This window comes from Oryx dammah, unplaced genomic scaffold, assembly GCF_014754425.2.
Source record: "Oryx dammah isolate SB20612 unplaced genomic scaffold, SCBI_Odam_1.1 HiC_scaffold_29, whole genome shotgun sequence".
NCBI lineage: Eukaryota > Metazoa > Chordata > Mammalia > Artiodactyla > Bovidae > Oryx > Oryx dammah.
The window spans coordinates 53,911,202-53,936,186 of NW_024070213.1; the positions used below are offsets into that span (position 1 = coordinate 53,911,202).

Consider the following 24,985-nt stretch of genomic DNA (forward strand, 5'->3'; position numbering starts at 1 on the left):
CAAAGGAAAGACATAATGTAATTCATAGTTTTAACAGATCTCCTGCAGCGGGGAGGGAGACATGGGAGCAAAATAGTGATGGGTTTAACAGAGAAAAGGGGGAAGGAAACAGAAGGACAGGTGGGTAGAGACGTGGGGAAAAGAATCAGTGGCTTCAGTGAGAGAAGGAGAAGCAGAGAAGAGTGGAAACAGGAGAGCAAAGGAAATTCAGCACATAGGAGACGAGATGGAGAGCAGCCTGGAAGGGCAAGAGGAGTGGACCCACTGCAACAGTTCGGCGACAAATGATGGTTGACTGAGCAGGGATGCTGGTAATGTCTCAACCAGAGAGAAGTGGATGGATCTGACATCTATTTTGGAGTTAAGAATCAAGACTTGATAATGGTTAGAGATGGAGGGTGAAGGCAAAGGATGTCAGCACAGAGTGAATTGTCAGGAACGACTCCAGGTTTTCTGGTTTAAGCAACTGGGCAAATAGATGATGGCAGTGTTTAGTGAGATGAGGATGATAGGCATCTCAACAGACTGAAGCAGGGAACCCAGCAGAGATGGCAAAAGTGCTGTGTTTTGGTCATGTTTAATTTGAGAAGCCTTTAAAGACATTCAAGCCAAAATGTCATTTTGGCAGTTGGAAACCTAGAGCTAAGAAGAAAGTTTGGGAGCAGACAGAAATTGTCAGCAATCCTTGGGAGATAAAGCTGCTAGAAAGAATGAGACCTTTCTGGAGAAAGCAGTGATTAGGGCCTAGAACAAGTCCTGAGAAAATCCAACATCTAGACGGAAAGAGTCATCAAGAGGGACAGAGTCCTCATCTAAATTATTTCAGGTTTACAACTCTTCTGATGTACCTTCTCCCAGGAGCCCTTCCTGACTGGCCTAAATTAATTCTGCTTGTATCTGTAGCTCTTGAATTCACCTAGCATTTCTCCCAATTCCTTATTTATACACTGCTTTATACTATTTCTTCATTATTTCTGTACATTGCTTGACTAAGTTGCGACCCTATGGACTTAATTCATTACATTCTAGTTCTTTGAAAATTGGTAATTCATTGATGAGATACATAGCAAATTTCTGTTAAAACCCCTATTTTGTAACAATGTAATAATATGAGAAAATTTTTTGAGTTTTTAGAAGGAGAAACACTGAAGAGATAACAATTATAATTATTGCCTGCATCTTGTAAACATCATTTCTGAGGCATTTCTCTATGGTAGTTACATTTCAATTAAAATAGGGAAATTCAAAGTGAGACAACTGACTGACAGACTCAATTTTCCTACTCTCTCAAGTACTCTGTACACTGTAAGTTTCATTAAGGATTTAAAAATAACAAAGTAGAGGGAGAAACAAATAATAGGAAGAAAGTAAAACACACACACACAGAAACATATACAGCCAGTTTACAGTATGTATGCATTAACCTTAACCCCTTCCTCACAACAGTCAGCTTGAAAAACAATTACTGAAATAACTGAACTTTTATTATCTCCAAACTTAAATTGAAATTGACAGGCAAAAAAAAAAAAAAAAAAGAGTGCTGCTTAGTAAAAAGTACAGTAAGTACACAAAAACTGAATGGGAAAATATAAATTAGGAAACATTACTTTTGAACTGACAAGTCTCCAAACGTCATTGGACTCATTTAGTTTTTTAGTAATAGCAGTATACTGTTGACATTATTCCTTTATCACACACTTTGATTTACCATCACAAATTACTTACCACTATTTTTTAATGAAGTAGTCAAAATAAACCGAAACCCATGGAAAAAATGAACCTGGGCCATACAAACAACTTTGTGCCAAGAAGCTTAATTCTGGGTATATAAATGCAAGAGTAGTGTGATTAAACAAAGAGGCTGGACATTGGAGTGAGACAGTCTAGACTGAATTCTGGGTGAACCTCAGTAGCTTAATTTCTTTCTCTGAACTTCAGTTTCCTCATCTATAAAATGGAGAAAACACCATTGACACTGCAGGATTACTAACAGGTTTAACAATATGTAAGTAAAGCATCTAGAACAGGACCTGATACATGCTAGGTAATAATGCATTTGATAAACAGTTGTTGTCGTTATTGTTCCGTCCCTCAGTCATGTCCATCTCTTTGCGACCCCATGGACTGACCCAGCCAGGCTTCCCTGTCCTTCCCTGTCTCCATAAGTTTGCTCAAACTCATGTCCAGTGAGTCACTGATGCCATCCAACCACATCATACTGATAAACAGTAATGAGTACTTTACATGTACAAACTTAATAAATGATAAATATTAATACCACTACCTCTGGTATTGCCTTCACCTTTTGCTCCTCTCTGCCCAGCAGCACAGAAATTATCCTAGTTATGTGTCAGGCAATGTACTAAACTAGTTACATGGATTATTTCATTTGAACTTCACAAACGTCAGAGCAGTAAGGTAGCAACTATTTAATATTAACCTTTGTTTACACAATAGGAAATACAGACTTAGAAAGATTAAATAACTTGCCTAAGGTCACATAGTAAAGTGTGACTTCAGTGCCCCCACACTTAGAAACACATAAAAAGAAACATTACTTATAATTCATTAATGTGGAAATAGCAGACAAACCTACCACGCAAAGTCCGTTGGTTTTTAATGAGGTTTTGAAACAGATGAGTCAGACAGACACGTATCAGGATCTACAGCAGACGACTACCACCAATTTCCACTTCTTCATTCAAATCCATTTCAATCTCCTCTTACATGAAATCTGAGGTGGCGAGAATGCCAATTCCTAATTATTTAAGTGCCAACTGAGATCAGACAGCAGTTCACAACATGCTTATCTTCTGAGAGAGTAGGTATTAAAACTCTTCACACAAACGAAGCTAAACCCTAACTCTGACCTAGACTGGGCCGGCAAAGAAACATCTCTTCACTTAATAAGAACTGATCAGCTTCTCTAACAGACGTTCCACGAAGCACTCTAAATCAGTAAAACTCAATCCTGCGGTTCGAAGAGATTAGTTAGGAACCAGGAGCGACTGAATGGCAAGCACAGGCTCCAAAATTTTCCTTCGACTTTCAAGGCAATCTACAAACCTCCCCGCAACGCAGCCCTTCAAACCAAAACATGCGAGTGGGAAAAGCAGCGCTCACAGCCTTGAGGTACGTCCCCTCTTCCCGTTCATCTCGGCGACATGACCCTTGGGTGGACCGGAGGGAACAGAGAACAAACTTTTTCTCTGCCAGATGGCAAAATAACTATCTGCAATTTCCCTTCCAAGGTCAGTGACTTGGAAGTTCTTCCCAGCGGCGACACCGAGGAATTAAGTGACCCTGTATGAGCTAGGTGCTTGGAAACAAAGGTGCCTCTGGAGAGGCTAAATTTCAGACTCTGATATCTTCCTGGATTCTAAAGCAGAGCGGCAGGGAGTGATCACCTCATCCCCCGCCTAGCACACCTGCCGCCCCAGCACACCTGTGGCCGGCCCCTGCACCAAACCTGGGTGGACAGGAGAAGGCAGGGACTTGCTTCATCTTGACGGCCCCAAGGACCAATCAGCGCAGGCGACTCCCGCAGCGGGCCAATCGCACATCAACTTGAATCCCGCAGCTCCGAGCCCCTACCGAACCAACCCTTTGAGTGGGCTGAGCGCGAGGCCTCTTCCAATGCCAGTTGAGGCACCGCAGCCCCAAGAAGGTGAGTAAGAGTTCGCGAGGAAAAGAGAACGGCAAACAAAGTACTCACCCGCACAGGCGCAGGAGGGTCACTTCTCCCTGCGGGGCAACATCTCGCTCAATCTGTGCCTGGCCGGCACGCCCCTACCCAACCGCCGCCGCGGCTGCCTCAGGCTCAGGGTTCGCCGCGGCCCGTTTCGAAGGAACCAATCGCCGCGGCCTGTTTCGAAGGAGGCGGAGAGGGGGCGTGGCTTGAGGCCCCGCCCCGCCTCCAGGCCTGTAGGGAGCACGAGACCTGCGTGCGTCCTGATCAGGGGACTAGTCTACTTCCTTTGCCTAGGGTCACACAAGTCTGGCGGCAAAGTCGCTCTTCTCACAGAAAATGGCTTGGTCCCAGGGCACGTCCTTTCATCTGGCCCCTCAGCGACAACAATAAACCCTATTTGTCCAGATTAGCAGGAGAGGTGAATCAGTCTCTTCTCGAAGCATCCTGGAGTGTTGGCTCAGAGTTGCCCCGAGTTTTATCCTGATCTGTTAAGAGCCCCTCCCAATCCTAAATCCAACTGAGATTTCACTGTATTGAGGGCGCTGTCATTTCCGGATACAAACTGTCATCCTTTTGAGGGGCTTGGGGAGAGGGAGAGAAACCCTGCAGTTCCAGGGCACAACTGAAAGCAGAAAGAGGATGTTGGCTGTTCCTTCGGGAAACACCAGAGTAGGGCGTTGGGGAGGGGAGGGAGACGGATTTGACCGCAACACAATGAGAGATAGGAGGGTTGAGGTAAAGTGGAGACTGGTCTTGAATATAATAAAAGATAGGTCTCTGATCACTAAACGTGGCTTGTTAATATGGGGATAAAGTCAGAGCCGAAAGCCTGGAAGGCCAGGCCCTTTCTCTCAGCTTTATTTTGTCAAATTATGTCGCCTTTCTGGGTCTCAGTTTCCCATCTGTAAAGAGTGGAATTGACCAGGAATGATGCTCTTTAGCTGGAGAAGGAAATGGCAACCCCCTCCAGTATTCTTGCCTGGAGAATCCCAGGGAAGGAGTTTGTGGGCTGCCGTCTATGGGGTCGCATGGAGTCGGACACAACTGAAGCGACTTAGCTGCAGCAGCAGCAGATGCTCTTTAGCATTTATTCCTTCATTCACTGAACAACAACAAAAAAGAGGTACTGTTGCTTGCTGAAAGACTAAAAAGAGAAAAGTCTTTACCTTGAAAGTGCTCGGCAACGTGGTAAAGACTCAGTGGAAATCAGAGAATCTATGAAAGAGGAAACACAGGGTCGAAGGGTGATGGTCAGAGGCTTGAAAGGACTTGAATTTTGAAAGACAAATAGGGATCTGCCAAGGGAGAGGATAATTAGGAGTGAGGAGTGCTTTCTAGGCAGAGAGAATAAGCTTCCAAGGATGTGAGAGCATCTGGAATGCTCTGGGAATTGTAGTTCTGAATGACAAGTTGAGGGATTTAGTGAAGTCGCTCAGTCGTGTCCTAACACTTTGCGACCCCATGGACTGTAGCCTACCATGCTCTCCGACCGTGGGATTCTCCAAGCAAGAATACTGAAGTGGGTTGCCATTTCCTTCTCCAGGAGATCTTCCCAACCCAGGGATTGAACCCGAGTTTCCCACATTGCCGGCAGACGCTTTACCATCTGAGCCACCAGGGAAGGGATTTAGGGATTTAGAGGTATTGATAAATCAGGCTGGAGGAGTCAGCACAGAGGAAACCTTTGTAGATACTATGGAATTTAGATTCTTTCTTGCAAGCAATTGTGATTGATTTGTGTTTTAAGGGGAGAAAATATTTTTGAGGGTTTTGGAGACGGAGCCTGGTGGGCTGCCGTCTATGGGGTTGCACAGAGTCGGACACGACTGAAGTGACTTAGCAGCAGCAGCAGCAGCAGCAGCAGCAAAGATTGGCAGCAATTCTAAAAATTAAAAGATTATAATTACTTAAACTAGCTCAGAAGGGATAGTGAGAAAGAGATGTCTGGAGATACTTAAGAGGCTGATTTATCCGGACTTGGTATCATATGACAGTGCTGCCAATCTAAGGAACACAAAGAAAACAACACTGGGGGAAGAATCCTGCATTCTGGTGTGAGGTCATGGTCACTTTGAAATGTGAGGGGGATGTGCACGTTGAGGTGTTCAGAAGCTATGGTTGGAAAATTAGGTCTGAAGCTGGTTAAACTGGTTCGTGCAAGAGACAGAAATTTGAGAAGTCAATTTAACAAACACACTTAAGCGCTTGTTCTGTACCAGACTCCATCCTAAGCAGTGGGGTCCTGCTCTTGCAGAGCTTACCTTCTGGGTTAGCCCGGTAAAGATGGTCATCAAAAAGTTGACATTTAAGTGATCGTTGAATATGATACCCAAGAGTGGTTGCTCCTTTTTTACTGGTGTCTTTACCAGAACCCTTTGTTGTCCATGATCACAGCAGATCCATTTTCACAGGACCTGGTGTTCAAATCAACCTATGTTTTATAGCAGAGGTCCCCAGACTATGGAATCTAATGCCTGATTAACTGAGGTAGAACTGATGTAATAATAATTGAAATAAAGTACACAATAAATGTAATGCACTTGAATCATCCCAAAACCAGCTCCCCGCCCCCCACCACACACACACACACACACACACACACACACACACACACACACACACACACACACACACACACACACACACACACACACACACACACACACACACACACACACACACACACACACACACACACACACACACACACACACACACACACACACACACACACACACACACACACACACTCTGGTCCACGGAAAAACTGTCTTCCATGTAACTGGTCCCTGGTGTCAAAAAGGTTGAGAACCAGTTTTATAGTGTTTCTGTTTAAAACTAAAAGGGCAATTTGTCATATCATTTCATTCAGCCAAACTTCTAGTAGAGTTCTGATTTTATGTTGGATTTGTTGAGCCCGAATATCAAATAGGTATACTGCTCTCCAGAACCTTAAGAATAAGTAAATTGTGTCACACAGATTTTGTTTGATGAGTCAATAGTTAACAGTTCTATTTTTTCTTACATGCATGGTATGTACCTAAACATTTGAATACTATTTATTAAAAACTGAAACTATGTTATGTGAAGTATGTATACATTCTCTCTCAAATACACTCACACACACACTCACACACACCACTTAATATTTCTGTAAGCCACTGGCTGAAATTTTGGCAGCAGGGTATTTTCATGGTTGGTTTCTTTTTATTTTCATTGTCCATTTGGTTTGTCTTGGTAACTCCTCTAGCTTATAAAGGACAGTGTGGTGAAAAGTGAATCCAGAGGCAGGAAATCTGTGCAAATCAGATTCTCTAAGCCCATCTTCCTCATTGGTTAAAGGTGGGGAATGGATGAGGAGTTCCCTTCTAGATTCTTTGATTCTTATTGCTTTTCCCTTATGGATAAAAAAGTCTCCCATGTTGCTCTCTCAACCTCACTTTTACAAGAATTCTCAGTACCCCATCCCCCTAGTACCCCACTCACTAAGCACATTTACCATCTTACCTACCTTGATTTTAACACTGCAATTAGTAATTGAGGGTTTCAACTAGTGAGCTGCAATTTACTTTCATGTGTAGATTTTCTAATTGGTGGTTAGGTTAATAGTAATGTTTTAGGTGTTCTCACTTGAAATTGGCATGGTCGTAACATGCAAAGCAAGCCTCACCAGTTTGCTTCCATCAGATGACAAAGTATCTTATTTAATAGTTCTAACTTTCTCCAGATTGTGATGAAAGCATCATGCTTGGAGATCTAATTTTTTCAAGTTATTACATTAGGAATATTCATTCATCTGACTACACATCTCTACAGAACACAGAAGAGTCACTCATAATCTCATAATCCTTGAATATTGAAATACAATTTGTTTTTTTCACAACCCTATAAGAATGCACCTTTATTGCTTAAAGTTTACTGTAGTTGTTGGAGATATTTTTCTTTGATTGATTAGTTGTTTTGTTCTGCATTCTGTATTTTCTGCTGTTGTTTCTAATGTTCTGACATTAGCTATCAATCCATGGATTCTGCCTTGTGTGAACTACTGGATGAAATTTGGGGGCTACAGATAGATTGATTCACTCAGTTTATTAAACTACTCATTCAGCAGATCTATTGAGAGCCAATGTTAAAAACAAGATTAAGTTCAATCTTAAAGGGATGTTATTGATTTACATTAACAAATATTACCTGTATGTAATTCAATAATATAAAATTTTATAACAGTTATGATCAATACTAAAATGTTATATTTATATACTGAATCAAATAGCCTCCCCTCCAAAATTCATATCCACCTGGAACCTTAGTTGTTGTTCAGTCACTCAGTTTTGTGATCCCATGGACTTCAGCATGCCAGGCTTCCCTGACCTTCACTATCTCCCAGAGTTTGCTCAAACTCATGTCCATTGAGTCAGTGATGCCATCAAACTATCTCATCTTCTGTCATCCCCTTCTCCTGCTTTCAATCTTTCCCAGTATCAGGGTCTTTTCCAGTGAGTCAGCTCTTCACATCAGGTGGCCAAAGTATTGGAGCTTCAGCTTCAGCATCAGTCCTTCCAATAAATATTCAAGGCTCATTTCCTTTAGGACTGATTGGTTTAATCTTCTTGTCCAAGAGACTCTCAAGAGTCTTCTCCAGCACCACAGTTGGAAAACATCAAATCTTTGGCAGTAAAGTGATGTCTCTGCTTTTTAATACGCTATCTAGGAACCTCAAAATGTGCCCTTATGTGGAAATAAGATATGTATAGGTGATTCCCTCTTTAGGTTTGTTAATTTGCTAGTTTGGCTCACAGAACTCAGGAAAGCAGTTCACTTACTATTACCAGTGTATTATAAAGGCTACATCTCAGGAACAGTCAAATGAAAGAGACAAAGGGTAAATGGAGGAGGGTGTGGAGCTTCCACTCTCTGGCACATCACCCTCCTGGCACCTCGATGTGTTCATCAGCCCAGAAGCTCTCCAAATACTATCATTTAGTGTTGTTTTTTTTTAATTCGAATTTCCATTACATAGGTATGAATGATTAAATCCTTGGCCATTGGCAACTGACGTCAATCTCAACGTTCCTCTCCCTTCCCCAGAGTTGGAGGAATGGGACTGAATTCTAACCCTCTAATCACGTGGTTGGTTCTTCTGGCAACCATCCTCCACCCTGAAGCATCTAGAGGCCCACCAAGAGTCACCTTATTAGCATTAACTCAGGTATGGATGAAAGGATCTTGTTATGAATAATAAAGATCCTCCTATCACTCAGGAAATGTCAAGAGTTTTAGAATCTCCATGTCAGGAACTGGGGACAAGTTATGATACTTGCTATTATAAGGTCTTAACCACCCTAATAAATCCAGACCTAAGAGATTAACTTCTACGTCCATCTACAGGACACCCTCAGCTTCAGCTCAGTTCCCACCGCTTGCTTTCCCCCGGATGCCTTAGGATCTGGAAACACCAAACCGTTCAGTTCCCCAAACTGACCCTTCTCCTTCAGGCATCCAGAAATTTACTTCTCTGTCTTAAATGTCCTTTCCTCACCACCCACTTCCTTGGTGAGTTTGCAACTTCCCATTTACTCTTCATTCATCAGCTCAATTCCTTTTGATGGTGGGTTCTGAGATCTTTATTTTGCAGAGGTGAAACTGAGGCTTACAAAGGTACTGTGCACCCTCCCACTCTGGCCCACGTTACTTCTGGTCCTTAAACATCCGTATAACTCCCCCACCTCCCCTTCTTTTCCTCCTGCCACTGTATTCACCTTGAATCCTCTCCTTTCTTACCCTGACCCACGAAGTCCTGACTATTCTTCCAAGCCCAGGGCAAATGTCACCTCCTCCATGAGATTTTCCCAGGTAAGCCCACAGCACTTTCCTCTGCTTTTCTTTTAAGCCTCTCCAGGCAGTTACTAGGTCTTAATCATCTTTATATCTCCCATGGAGATTAGCATAAAGATTTTACTTAGTGCGGACTCAAGTCTTTTTTCTTGTTGAAACAAATGGAATTCAACTAATGTTAGCCCCAACTCACTGCCTTCTCTACTGACTAGCCTTTGTTAGAACTTCAGGATTGCCTTAATATTTTAAAATGAAAAACTCTGCTGCTAAGCAAGCTCCATTTTGGCTGATTTCAGGAGTAAGGGACATGTAAACTCATTACTTACAGAAGGTGTTTTATTATATTTACTGAAGGATGGTGGGGAGAAGAATGCAACAATATAACGATGAAGGAAGGAAATGAACTAATTCCTGCTTTAGGGGAAGTATACACAGCTGTGCACCCAGCTGAAGGAGTGTTTTCCAAAAGCAAAACAAACAAATAAATGAAAAATGAATAATTACATGCACTAAAGCCAATAGAGAGCACTTTTATGAGAGAAAAGGGAATGTCCCATCACTGGAGTTATCTGCATACTCTGAATTTGTAAATGCCACCTCAGGACCGTAAGTAGGGAAAGAAATTGCTTGAGGGAATATTTTATGTGAGAATCATTAACTCTTCTATATGCTATGCTCTGTGAACTTTGAAGAATAAGAAATTATCAAAGGGCTATCACAAATGAATGAACATTCACCAGGACCTCCGGGGATGAGAAAAGCACTATTTATGTTGTAAGAGTTTATCTTTGTGGAAATTACCCCCTCAGACTCAATAGGATGCCATTCATCGTTTAAAGAGATAAGTTTGTATATTTTTCAAATTTTGTTCCCAAAGAAAAGCCTGTTGCCATTATGTTCGGTTTATTGCCCAAATTGAACACAACTCTTTAATAAAATATATGCAATAAGATAAGATGAAGAGCAAAGTGAGAGCTTCCCCTATTTCAACAGACTTACAGTAATGATTAATTTAATTTGGCAAACAGGGCATGCCAATTTGAATGAAAAATTCCCTGAAGCTTTGTAAAATACAATACAGAGAGAGTATTTCAACCTAGCCCCATATTTACAATTGCTAGGGTTATATAACTACCACATAAATATAGAGAAAAATTCTGGCATGAAGCCAGGTACAAATGCAATAAAAGAAAGTTATGTATCAGATTTATATCAGGAAAATGAAGAGCTGGATCCTGCCTCTGCAGTGCTCATCACTGCACATCCCAGATTTCACAGAGAAGTGGGGTAAACTTGTGGTCATTCACTCTCCATGACATAAGCATGTCTGCGTGGTGATGGTTGAATGTCCTCAACTCAGTCAGGCGACCCAGAAGACAGGCAAAATGTTGAGGATTCTCAGGCTGATGAATCTTACATAACTTTTGTAGCACATCAAGCAGTGGTTCCTGAAGCTTCTCTACTGCCTCTCTGTCCTTTATGTATTGTCTATCTGTTTTTCAAGTTCAAAATAAAATGACAAAAAAAGTGGAAAAGTAAAAATTTGGCATAATTACAGCAAGGTTAACTTTTTTGAAATGTAACTTACAAATACTGTGTACTTAAAATGGGCAAAGTATTCACATTGATGAATTTTTATACATATGTATATATACTCCTGTAATTAGATCAAGCTATAAAACACAATTAGATCAAGCTATAAAACCTTTACTGCCCCCCAGCTGCTGCTGCTAAGTCGCTTAAGTGCGACCCCATAGACGGCAGCCCACCAGGCTCCCCCGTCCCTGGGATTCTCCAGGCAAGAACACTGGAGTGGGTTGCCATTTCCTTCTCCAACTGCTCCCAGAGGCCTGCCTAAATTCTCCTTCCAATCAATGTGTTCAGGAAAGACTGCACACTACTCCTTTGGTTTTAAACTGTATGCTCTGTTACCTGTGCTTAGTCATTTTAACTCTGCACTTTGTAACAGAATGTTGCCTGGAGCCTGAAATATACAGAATAACCCATTCTCAAGGCTCTGACGGGTTAAAGGTAAGACACTTTTCCATTCATTTAGAGATAAAATGTTGCAGAACAGAGAATAACATTTGTCTTGTTGGAGGTTTATAGGAACATTATAACCAGACCTACCTGAACAGCTGCAAGGACAAAGGATTCTAGCACCAAGAAGTTTGCAGCAACCAACCACACCCCCTCCAATTTTATTATAAAAGAAGCCTGAATTCTAACTTGGGTGAGATGGTTCTTTGGAACATTAGTCCACCATCCTAGTCTGCTGGCTTTCCAGATAAAGTTGCTATTCCTTATCCTAACAACTCATCTCTTGACTTTTCGGACCACCATGTGGGGAGCAGTACGAGCTTGGACTCGGTGACAAATGCACCCAGAAGGTAACCCCAAGAATAGACATAAGTGTCATCTGTGGTGAGTATATTCTGAGGAGTGGAATTTCTGGGTCATTCTTTCTAAAATTATAATTTCTCATGGTAACTGCCACAGTATCATATATTAAAATGGTTTAAGGTAACACTGTAATTAAGCTTTACAAATCAGGAACATGACATTACTTATTCCCAAATAGTTAATCAAAAAATACAGACAAATTTTATGTACAGAGATTCATTTCAACATTGTTTAAAACAACAGTAATGACAAATCTGGAAACATCTTGAATATCCAAACATGGTAACAACTGAGTAAATGATTATACATCATACAACATGATGTACATATTGCAACAAAATTCTACCAGTATGATTTTTAATGACATGGAAAAAGTATAAAGACAGTATATTCTGTATTACTTTAAAAAAGTAATAGTTTCATTTATGTCCTGCTCAAATTTCAACACTTTAGATGAGCCTTCTCTGACTAGTGATTACAACAGCATTTTGCTGCCACTTTCTTTCCTTATATGACATCTTAATTTTTTTGTAGTATTACCACTCTCTGAAAATTCTTTTTGTTTGTTTCTTTATTCATTGTCTTTCTCACTCTGCTAGGATGTGAACTACATCCTGCCTGTTTCTTTGCTGCTGCTATATCCTGCAATGTCTGGAAACATGTTTAGTGTATAAAGGTGTTCAAAATGCAATTATTAAATGAATGAGCATGATGTTCAGAAAAAGGCTGAAAAGAACTACACTGAAATGTTAACAATGGTTCAATTTGAGTGATGGAATTATAGGCCATTTTACTTTCTCTTTGTTTTTTATCCAAGATTTTCCTTAATATTCCTACTATCCTTGAGAGGAAAACCGAAAAAATGGGATAAAAATAAAGATATAACATTGAAATTACCTGGAGAGAGGATAACAATCGCTGTAAGCAGAGCATACTCTTCTTGAGTCATTTTCAATTCAGCAATACTTTTATAAAAGCTAAACATAGGCGTTATATATTCATCAGAGATACCTATGGGGGAAAGTTGAAAAATCGCAGAGGCAAAATAAAATTTTTGAATGACTGAAAAGTGTAAAACTACAAACACATTATACACACACAGACAATATTTATATTCATATGTATACATTTAAATAATAACTATATATAAATATCCCAGTTAAAGGTGAGGCACTGCAAAAAAGATCAGTTAACAAAATCTTTAAAATATAAACTAATCAATTATTTATCTTTGATCTTGACTGTCTTTGTTTTAGTCCCAACTTTGTGACAATAAATGATAATATTCTTGAATTACCAAAAGAATCTCTGAACTTCACCATGTTCTAGATGGGGCTTGGTTAATCTTGTAAATATCACAATCTATAATCAAGACATAGACAGCATCTTAACCAACAAAAAATTATTGTTCTTTAGTCCAGAAGTATAAACTCTACTTAATACATTGGCTAGAGTTCTTTACAGAGTTCCCATCTCTCTCTGAAGTATCAAACCGTTTATCCACTGCCTAACAGGCAATGGTACTTGGTTTCTCTCTTCAAACTCAGCATGTCCAAAAGCAAAGACACCATGTACAGAACTAAATTCCTCATCTTCCTCCAAATCCACTTCTTTCCTGATGTTCCCATTCTTAGTGACCGGTATCCTCACCCACCCAATTGTCTCCACCTGGTAACCAAGATTCAGCCTCCCTCTAACTCAGTCCGGTGCTGAGTCCTCTGGATTTGACCAGCTAACTCTCACTTGGCACCTGGTTGACCTAGCTTAAGTTTTTAATTGTTTTCATCTGGATTACTCCACCTGCCTCCTCACTGGTCTTCCTGTTTTCAGTGTGGTCCCTTTCAATCCATCCCAGAATCACCCTTTTAAAATTCAAACCACACCGTGTCTCCCCAATTCTTTCAGACCTTCAAAATCTCTCCATGGTTTTGGCATAAATGTCTTCCTTTTTACATAGGAAACTCTAGGCCCTGTCCCTGGCCTTTCCCACCACTGACTACTCACCCACATGATAACAATAGGAGTTAACATTTGAGTACTCACTATGTATTAGGTGCACTTCTTGCACTGGAAATCATTTAATCTTTCTAACATCCCATAAGATGAGCACAGAGAGGTTACATAACTTGACCAGACACACAGCTGGTGAAAAGTGGGACCAGGATTCAAACCAAAGCTAGTAGGCCTCAGAGTCCTGGCTGTTAGTTGTGGCTAAGAGGTCCCATCTTTCTATCACACACCCTTTACTCCAGCTGTGTTCAGGCACTTGGAGTTCCCTAAACAATTCTTATTGCTCAGTTTTGTACATGTTATTTTCTCTGCTTGCAATACCCTCCTCATCCTTTATAACTTACTCCTCTTCATAATTTAAGATTCCTTTGTGCCATTTCCTCCAGTCATTCAAGAGCAAATAGTTTGGGGCTTGTTCTGTGCTTGGCCCCACTCCAGAAAAGCTTTGATTAGGAAATTGTGCAGAAAGAAAAAAAAGAAAGGTTGTGTTGTGACTTATGGATGAATTAAGATGAGACTGAGTTTTCCAGAACTGGTTCACAATAGACAACTCTATTTCATCCCAAACTAGACCTAAAGCCTTAGAGCTTAGGTCGAAACATACCAAGTAAAATTGGACTCCAAATGCTAAAAAGAGTATAATTATCATCTAATAGTACATTTCACAGGCTCAGAAAGTCTGAATCCTCATTTTTAGATGAATCTGAAGAGTCTTCTCAAACAGAATCCCTGGCCTTTCTCTTTTTTAATCAAAATAGCACTTTTCTCCCCTTCAATGCTTAATCGACCCCAGTAGGCTCTCTTAACAGTAGCGTCTTTGTTGAACCACTTGGGGATGACATCGTGTAGAAGACTGCCCTCTATCCAGCTATTACAGATTGAACTGAATGCCCGTGATCAAGCTAGATACAACTTAAAATTCAGACAGCTGGAGTATGTAGGCTGGGACTACTAGTCCTGGTTGCCAACAGACATAGTAGTTAAAGAGGTAGTAAGTCTGAGTCTAAAAGCTGACCTATGACTTGATCTTGGGCACATTACTTAAATTCTTTAAGCCTCAGTTTCCTCATCTGTGAAATGTGAATTGTAACAATAGTATTATATGAGATAAAATATGTAGAGTTGTTAGCACCATGCCTAGCCTTTAGTCACTCTACTTGAAGGTAATTGTTAGGTACTTAGTATAGTGAAAGTGAAAATGTTAGTTGTTCAGTAGTGTCCGACTCTTTGCAACCCCACGGACTGTAGCCCTCCAGGCTCCTCTGTCCGTGGAATTCTCCAGGCAAGAACACTGGAGTGGGTTGCCATTACTTCCTTCAGGGGATCTTCCTGACCTAGGGATAGAACCCAGATCTCCTGCACTGCAGGCAAATTCTTTACCATCTGAGCTACCAGCTCAGATGCAGCATCCTGCCTGGTTCATGGTAAACTCTCAGTAAATGTTAAACCCTCATAAATTTTAGAGCAAATAATCATAATAAGAACTATTATTGTCATTATTCAGGAAATTGGGTCAATACATTCATTCCATCTTAATCTTTGATTAAGCTCATGTACTTTTGTATTTACAAAGCTATATTTTTGCTTTTTGTTTTGTTTTTGCATTCTGCAGTTTGCTAGAGATGAATACAAACTGGCTGATCAGTGATTTGCCTATTTTTCTAGGTATTAAAGCTAAGCTAAGATCTGTATTTGTTAATAAGGCCACTCTTTTTCACTTTTGAGAAATGGCAGTCTTCTATATTTGAGTACTATACTCTTCAGTTGCGATTACCTAAAATAACTCACGACTGTCATTATTTTAAATAATACATAAAGGTTTGGAGATAAGGTTGGTGGTGGTTTAGTCGCTAAGTCGTGTCCGACTCTTGTGATCCCATGGACTATAGCCTGTCAGGCTCCTCAGTCCATGGGATGCTCCAGGCAAGAATACTGGAGTGGATTGCCATTTCCTTCTCCAGGGGATCTTCCCAACCCAGGGACTGAACCCCCATCTCCTGCATTGCAGGCAGATTCTTTATGAACTGAGCTACCAGGGAAGCAGGAAACTGATTTGAAAATATTTATGAAATCATCTTTGACTACCTCATTTCTTATTTTGTTTTCCTAAATCCCTTTCACCTTCCAAAGATGATACCATTAGCTATCTAATTGCAACTGGTAATTTGGGGGGAAAAAACAGGTTAAAATGTTTATTAAAAATGTTCATCTTGTAAATGTTCATTGTAAAGACCAACAGTGAACATAGAAAAAATGTAGAAAATAAATAATAGAAGAGTTTAAAAAATTATTTTCCTACAGGATAGATAAATATAAAGTTGCTTTTGGAATTAGAGTGGATAATCAGAATTAATCATGCCAGCATAAACAAAGAGATGCTTTAAGTATTTCTGAGCCAGCGATTTCTAACATAAGCAATGTAACAACAGCATCATCCTGAAGGGGCAGTCTTTTCTTGTTTTCCTGCTTCCTCCTCCAGAAACTTGTTCTAAGTCGAATTAGTTGATTTTTGGTCACAAGAGGGGGCTATTTTCTAATTTAATCACAAAGCCTACCATGAAAATGTTAGTTGTAAAAAAAAAATCACTGTTTCTGCTTCTCTGTTGTTTTCCTTAAAAAAGTCTGTGATTGATAAATTATTTTTCCAATGATAAATATTCTCTGAGAGAATAACCATGTGATAGAATTAACACTATGCTCTTTAAAGTTACTTTAAATGTAAATATCTTTATTTCCTAATTAACTTCCTAGTTTTAATTGGGAGCAGAAATAAAGCAGAGGTATGTGTGTGTGTATCAAACACAAATGCACATATACAAGGCATCCTCATTTGGCTAGGACACCCTACTCATATTTCAAGGCTAAGTTCAAATTTTGCTTTTTTTTGTGGCACTTTTCCTGTCATGTTGAAGCAGAATTAGTTGTGTCCTCCTCTGTGTTCAATTCTATTGTACCTCTCACAATTCATATCTCTCCCTCCCATGAGAATGTGAAATACCATCTACATTTTATAAAAATAGGAGTCAACTGCTCTATCCCCAGTGCTTGGCACACTGCCTGACCAATAAAGATGTTTCTTATTCATATCTGTGTCCTTAGTAACTAGCATCCTACTGGAGACACAGTAGGAGATTAATAAATGCTTGTTAAATTATGCAATATTATGTTTTGTTTGTTCCTAGCAATGAAGGTTACATAGCTGTGAGATGTACTAGGAGAAAGGATGCCATTCAGACAATGGGAATATTCTTGTGGTGCTAAGGGACTGGACCTTGGCCTTTGTTTCAATTGCTAACCTCTACTCAGTGAGTCATTTTTGCCATACTGTTGCCTTGATTAAAATATTTAAGATATTTAATACTTTTCAGTAGTCTGAGTGGCTAAAATTTATCTTGGGATAATGGTGCTTAGGAGTTGCCAGGGTTCGGACTGTCAAATTTCGGATTCATCTCAACCAAATTCACCAGTTTTTGTGCACCTTGTCCGTGCCAGACACTGTGTTACTGCTGGGAACAGTCCTCAAGCAGTGCACAGATTGATGGAGGAGACAAACGCATAAATAAATACATAATGTCCCAAACTGGACAAGTAAAACAGGCTTGGGGAATACTGCTGAGGGGCAATGGAAATATTGACACGTGTTATTTTAATACTATCTCTTATTTTGAAGGGGTTTCTTCCTATAATTTGACCCCCAAATTGGTCCCATGCCAAAATTATCATGTGACCACTTTGAAAAGCAACATGAGAAGTTGTAAGATTTCTAAAGTTTAAGAATTAAAACTTTCTTATAAATATTCTGTCATTTGTCTCTGTACATTTCCAACCTTTCTTTCAAAGACAGTCTATGAACTGACAGTTTAAATCTGCGTCATTAGAGACTTTAACTTTTATAACGATTTTCATTTTGTGTAAGTTGCCAAAGTTAAAGCAGCAAAATCATATATATTTAAAAAGTAGAAAAAATATACTATATACGGTATGCTTTACTATGCTACAACAACTTCATCACTCCAGTAAGCATCTCTCTTTCCTCTGACCTCATTGTCTCCATTCATTCTATTCTTTGCTTAAATGCAATTTCAGATTGATAGCTGCAGCTTGTGCCTTCTCACTCAACCAAAGCGGAAGAACCATGTCTTACTAGGTCTTTATATTCCCTACCATCTAGTAGGTGGGCAAATATTAGATCTTAGCAAGTGACAGGTACAATGTATAGAATAGTGCTGGGCTTTGAGTAGAACACCTGTGTTTATCTCCTGATAGTCTGCTGATTAGCTTTATGACCTTGGGCAGGTCACCCAGCCCATGTAAGCCTTTCCCCAATTATAAAATAGGAACATAGCCCTCACCTTTAGAGGCCATTGGAAATACTAAGAAGATGATTCTTGTAAAAGCAAACCATTGCACAATCACAAGGTATATTGTCATCTTGATAAACACTTACTGAATTGAATATTTTACTTATGTCTGTTGTGGGTAATCAAAAAAGGCCAAAAAACACTATAGTTTTCAGAGGTTATTTCAATTTGAAGTGAACATAACAGAACAAGTTGTTAAGTCTGTGAGAAGTTATTGCTAATTACCTTAATGTAAAAATGTAAACAATTAGTGTTGGCAAGCCCTTTTCAGTTCTATCATATTTTATGGTATCATATGATTATTCCTATTTTTATTAAAAATTCCAGGTTATAAATGAATTTTGCATAATACCACATTAGGAATAAAAAACTGATGCACTAGAATTATGAAAAAAACTCAGCCACAGGTTGTGTCAGAAATATATTCTGAAGCCTCAATTAACATAAATAAACACTGTAATCCTCACTAGGTAAATGTATCTCGGGAGACAGTATCTTAGTGGATGTAATGGGATTTAATAATAGCAAACAAAAGAGTATGAATTTGAAGAACAGGAAAAGAAATTTCACATTATATTCTTTAAAGAGCTCTGTAGGCTTAAACCGGAGAAGGCAATGGCACCCCACTCCAGTACTCTTGCCTGGAAAATCCCATGGATGGAGGGGCCCGGTGGGCTGCAGTCCATGGGATCATGAAGTTTCGGACACGACTAATCGACTTCACTTTCACTTTTCACTTTCATGCATTGGAGAAGGAAATGGCAACCCACTCCAGTGTTCTTGCCTGGAGAATCCCAGGGACGGCGGAGCCTGGTGGGCTGCCGTCTGTGGGGTCGCACAGAGTCGGACACGACTGAAGCGACTTAGCAGTAGCAGCAGCAGTAGGCTTAAACAGGGTAACTTTGAAATGTTATGTTATTCTGGAATTAAACATACAATAGAAATAAGAATGTGTTATATTTGCATAAAAATAAAGTTATTCTGAAAGGTCATCCTGCAAGATCAGGTTTTTATATAGTGTGGGGAAAAGGCAATGTTCTGAAAATCCACTGGGGGAAGCAAATTCATAAATATTAATAAATGGAAGCATCACTATAGATTAAAAATATGAAGCAGCGCACGAATTTGGATGGTTTTCATTGTCACAATATGTGGCTGATGTTTGGGTAAAGTATCTTGTGAGCCGGAGGCATGCATGTTTCTTTATACAGACTGTTCTAGAAAACTTCATTCTTGAACTTTTCTGAAATTTGCAGTATTACAAGTTCTGTAACTTGTATTATCAAGTAAGGTTTTTTCTTTTTGATCACTACATATTTTTAGTCTATAAGACCCTCATGTTTTCTCACCTAGTTATTGCACTGGTCTCTTTATAGAGACCTGCTACTTGTCTTAATTCCCCCAAATCTTCTTTCACAATAAAGATCTTTCTGTAGTACTTTTATGATCATATCATATCTGTTCAGAATATTACCAAGAATCCCAATTACATAAGAACTAAAGCTACTTTTGTGGCATTCAACATCCTTAATAATCTAGTATTCACTGCATTTTCAGCTCCACAAATACTGTCTTGCAGCAATATCAAAGTATTTGTCAGTCCTATACATGGATGCTCTCTCATTTCTCCACATCTTTGTACCTGCAATTTCTATATTATTATATTGTAAAGGCTCTATCTCTTGGAATGCCTTTTTCAGACTTTTGTGGCTTGACAAGTTCATAACCATTCTCCATAATTCAACTGTAATTTTACATGTCTTTTCTGACTCAGCAGGAAGATTTGGCAGAACGGAGGCACATCTTTAGGCTTCAACTTCATTTTACATACATATTCCTTACAGTCTCTCTTCCACTCCTTTGGAATCACTTGCGTATACACCTTACTTCTCCACTAGTCTGTGAGTTCCCGAAGACAAAGACCATACATTCTCATTTCCATACCCTCCCCATCACAGTATTCCTCCACAGTAAGTTAAACTGTGTTATTCATTCATTATTTCACCTGAGAGGCAGTGAAGTATAGTGGTTAGGACATGTGGCTTCTGAAGTCAGGCTTCCTGTCTATCTCTGAAAAAATTATTTAACCACTCTCTTAGTTTTTTCATCTATAAAATGGGAAGAATAATAGTACTTAAAGGATTTTTGTGAGGATTTGAGGAACCAATATATATTTAGAATAGTGCCTGAAACCCAATAAGTGATGTATAAATGTTGCTATTGGTATTATTTCTTATTTGGCTTTGAACTGAGATAGATTAATAGCTTGATACACAGTCATTCATAGCTGAAGATTCTGAATAAATGGATCTTTTTTTAGACTGAATAATCCCCACTCCTTTATGTTATTTTAAAAATCATACTAATTTTCCAATATTTAAAAAAATTTCGCCTTTGGTCCTTCATCTTAATGCAGTGAAAAGAGTATTTTTGGTATTTTGTTATTACAAGAATTTTTAAACCAAGTCACAAAATTTGCATCTATTTAAATTGCATCTTTTCTTTTTTGTGTCATTTTCCATGCTAGTCACAATGGGCATAAATTAAATAAGACAGGCAAGAGGCCTGCCTTCATGGCATATTCAAATTCTTACTTGCAGGAACAAACGCTTTTTACCATTAACCAAATTACTTACCACTCTTTCGAATTCTTTCTTCCAATAGGTCAGTATGTCCAGCTGGAAGTTTCTTACTGAAAATCTCAGCTGAACGGAGAAACATAGCTTCAACTGCAGACCCTTTCAGCAAAGCAATCTGATCTTCATGGTCCAATGTCTGAAATCCTGAATGAAGATGATAATCAAATCAGTATCAAAAATTGAATGTTCTATAACAATATTTCACGATCCCCACTGATAGAAAATTTCCATAAAGTGACTTTGTAATTGTTTTAAGACTGAGTAGCCAAATTGAGTTAATAAGTATCTGTTATAGTCCCCAAATAGAAGCTGACTTTTATATTCATTGAGCAGGATTTGTTCAATGAGTTGGGCAAAAAAGGATATCAGATCTACACCAAATATATATACTTGTATACTATGGAAGATACAGGCTGATTCAGATGAACTACTGGAGACAAAGCGTATTGTTTTTGAACCATTATTTTAGTCATGTCAGAAAGGGTCAGAGAGGCTTGACTCTGTAGAAAGGAAGTATCCACAAGCCAGAAAACATTTTACATGTACTCAGAGGTTTAAATGAATATTTGACCAACTCATGAGTCTTTAATCTATGTGAAGAAGCGGCATTCTACACTCCTTGCCAAAAACACAATCAGGGTCACGTTGAGATGTCTGCTCTGAGCTCAGCACTGCACATCAGGGTAGGGAAAATAAGAGAAATATGGGAAAGAACTGATGACCTGAAGAAATATAATGCTGCCTGGAAAATCCAAAGTCCTCATGCGGGCTTATAGGCTGCAGTCCCCAGCAGCCTCTTTGACCTCACTTTCTCCTTCATCACCTCCTCTTCAGTCATTGAGCTCCAGCCACACTGACTCTTGCTTCTGCTGTGAGCCCACAAGTCTAATTTTGCTTCAGGGCGTTTGCTCTTCTCCAACTATTCACTGCCTCACCGTAGGCAGGTCTCTGCTTTAGGGTGATCCTACCTAAAATAGTACTTCCCAGCACTCACTAGTCCCTACCTTCTTTATTTTCATTCATAGAACTTAACACTGTCTGACATGATACTATAGGATTACTGGCTTATTTGTTAATTGTCTGCCACTCTCCTAGAGTATAAACTTTGAAGACAGAAACTTTGCCTGTTTCATTCATTTTTGTTCCAAGTGCCTGACATATAACTTGTATCCAAGAAGTATTTGCTAAATAATTTTATAATGACTAAATGAATGAATGGAAAACAAACACAAACTCGTGTGCATATATGTATTAATACTCAGACACACATGGACACATGAATACAGACAGAAATAAACTAATGCCATCAGAGTCTAAATGCTCTGGAAAAGCATTAAAGAGCAACAGAATTCACAGAAGAGAGTAATGCCAAGAATTAAAAGTCACTACATTGATGGCAGGCATTCAAAAATACTTGCTTAATGAATAAATGAATGAATTAAAGAACTGAAAACATAGCAAGAGTCCATTAATGGTGATTACCTAAATAAATTATGGTAAATCAGTATAAAATATGACAGTATGGAGGACAGTATAAAATAAGGTCTCTAAAATCAGGTTACCTGGAATAAAATTCTGTCTCTGACAGTTGCTATCTTTGTGGTATTAGGAAACATAATCTTAGTGCCTCCCTTTCCTCATCTCCAAAATGGAGATTATACAAGTACTTGCTCCTTAGGATTGGCAGAAGTACTAACGAAGCAATTGCATTAAATGCTTAGTACAGTTTTTGATATACAGTAAGTACTTAAATAATGTTAACTATTATTATTACAATAGAATACTATGCAGTTCTTAAAAGCATGACACTGATTTACACATATGGACAAGTGAAAATCATAGATGCTTAAATATATATATATATTTATGATCTCATAAATGTTAAAAACCCTATGTATGTATATGTTTGTAGAGATAAAAATATGTGAAAGAAATCAAACCATACTTCTATTAACCATGGCCTAGAATAAAGATGATACAGGTGGGTGAAGAGGGGACTTTCTAACCCTAACTTTCTGCTCCATATATTTCTGCATTGTTTGGGTCAGGTGATTGAATTACTTACAATGGACACCAATTTATTCAGAGTTTCTCCATCTAAAACTTTAAAAGTGGAGTGAAAGATTCCTTCTTTGCCTGCCTGCTGAGCCTGCCTTCTGAGATAGCCCAGATCTATGAGGTATGATTTTAAGGAGGTTTGGAAAGGTAGGAATTTTTTTTTATCAAAGTCCATTAATCTTTTAAATTCATCCCCTCATTGATAAGCAAACATTTAAGTCCTTTTCCATAATTTGTATTTTTCCCAAGTATAAAATCAGATTGTGAGAGTAAAGAATAAGCTTTTTCAAATTATATTCCCTGTCTACCTCCTACCCAAGATTCTGAATCACACTTTTAGAAGCTGTGCCCCTTTGTTTCTCTTCCTAAAATATAACCCAGAAACTTAAATCAGTCCTGAAGTCTCATTTCCATCTGTGTCACAAATGCCTGATCAAGGCAAGTCTCAGAACATCTTCTGTAATTAGCAGCTCTGCTGTAACCATCTCTTTTCTTATTGGTAATGAATAACCTTCCCCTGTTCTAAGAATTTGAGTCTTTTCTGTCTCTTAAAAAAAAAAAAAAAAAGTCACTACCTTAAAGACTCTAAGAGCTCCTCTGAGGGCAGGAGCCTTGCTGAGTCTCCAGCACCCTGGATAGTGCCTGGCACAGGTTATGCTCAAAGTGCTGAAAGACTCTTGCCGCGTCTTTCACAAAACACCCTTTCATACTGGTATTATATCACTATTATTATTATACATAATAATGTCATTTCTAAAGTTATTGTTAATCAATATTCTTAGTTTCTCAAGATTTTCTTGCCGTTAATTTCCTGCCGTATTTAAATTTTTTTCCTTCTACTTTACTCATAAAACATGCATTAATTATTTACACATGCATTAATTGTTTCTCTCCCTCAGGAACTATGTTAGGCACTGGAAATGAAGAGGTGTAAAAGATTCTTTCCACTGCTTTCAGATAAGCTACCTTCTTGTAAATAAGATTCTTTCTTTTCTTCAGTTATTCCTTGGTTCAATACCAACTGGCCATTTGAACTGAAAAGCCTCTTCCCATAAGTGACCAAGAACGTCACATTCTCCCTGTCCCAGTTCTACCCCCTACCCAGTTTCCACTCTTGTACAATCTTGGTTTTGATCAAGATTGCTTTAGCTAAATTAGCATGCAACAAATTAAGTTTCTCTTTCATTGTTAATAAAGGAATGAGATATATTAATGTTTCAATGATAAGAACTTTCTCCCCACGTTTTATGACTTTTGCATAAGCTTATATCTATCTATGACACATTTAATAAAATAATAGCATAATGCTAGCAAAAGAAAGCAAATTAAATGTCTAATTAAAATCCTACATCAGAAGTCACCTTCTATAACAACATTACAGTGTTGTGCTACAATACAAGGTATATACTCTACGAGACCATGGGTTTCTAATGTACTAACATATTTTAAAAACACTGGAACAACTTAAACCTATTGACTTAGCATTGATAATGCGGCTGGAAAATGGGGGGTGGGGAGGGGCGTAACTTTGGGAGATAAGAATCTTGAATTCCAGTTTATGCACTGGCACCATCTAAATGGGGCTTTTAAGGTGGCTCAGTGATAAAGAATCTGCCTGCCAATGCAGGAGACTCAGGAGACGCAGGTTAAATCCCTGGGTTGGGAAGATCAGCTGGAGAAGGGAATGGCAATCCACTTCTTGCCTGGAAAATCCCATGGACTGTGGAGCCTGGTGGGCTACAGTCCGTGGGGTCACAAAGAGTCAGACATGACTGAGCATGCACACGCAATCTAAATGATTGTGGATAAGTCCCTCTCCCTCCTCAAGCCCTATCAATTTTTGAGTCTCTCTTCATTTCCTCTTCTCTTTCTCTGCTATTGCTTTATTTCAAGCCCTTTACCTAGATTGGTGCAGTAGACATACTAACTGATTCTGACTACCTGCAATGCTTCCCTTTTCAAATCCATCTTATACACACCCAATAAAG

General features: G+C 39.0%; 2 protein-coding genes across 5 annotated transcripts in view; both read right to left on the reverse strand.

The window, feature by feature from the left end:
- The window catches only part of GAS2L3 (growth arrest specific 2 like 3), a 35,535-nt gene extending 31,732 nt beyond the window's left edge, over positions 1-3,803 (reverse strand). The window contains exon 1 of the mRNA XM_040234901.1: positions 3,716-3,803. The gene's annotated coding sequence lies outside the window, so the exon portion shown is untranslated. The remainder of the gene's footprint in view (positions 1-3,715) is intronic.
- Positions 3,804-10,270: 6,467 nt separating this feature from the next.
- NR1H4 (nuclear receptor subfamily 1 group H member 4) overlaps positions 10,271-24,985 on the reverse strand; it is a 78,401-nt gene continuing 63,686 nt past the window's right edge. For all 4 annotated transcript variants that reach the window (XM_040234904.1, XM_040234903.1, XM_040234906.1 and 1 more), the window contains 3 exons: positions 20,937-21,083; positions 12,827-12,940; positions 10,271-11,018 (listed from right to left, as the gene is read on the reverse strand). In XM_040234904.1, coding sequence (XP_040090838.1) covers positions 10,780-11,018; positions 12,827-12,940; positions 20,937-21,083 — 500 coding nt within the window. In that variant the 3' untranslated portion in view covers positions 10,271-10,779. The remainder of the gene's footprint in view (positions 11,019-12,826; positions 12,941-20,936; positions 21,084-24,985) is intronic.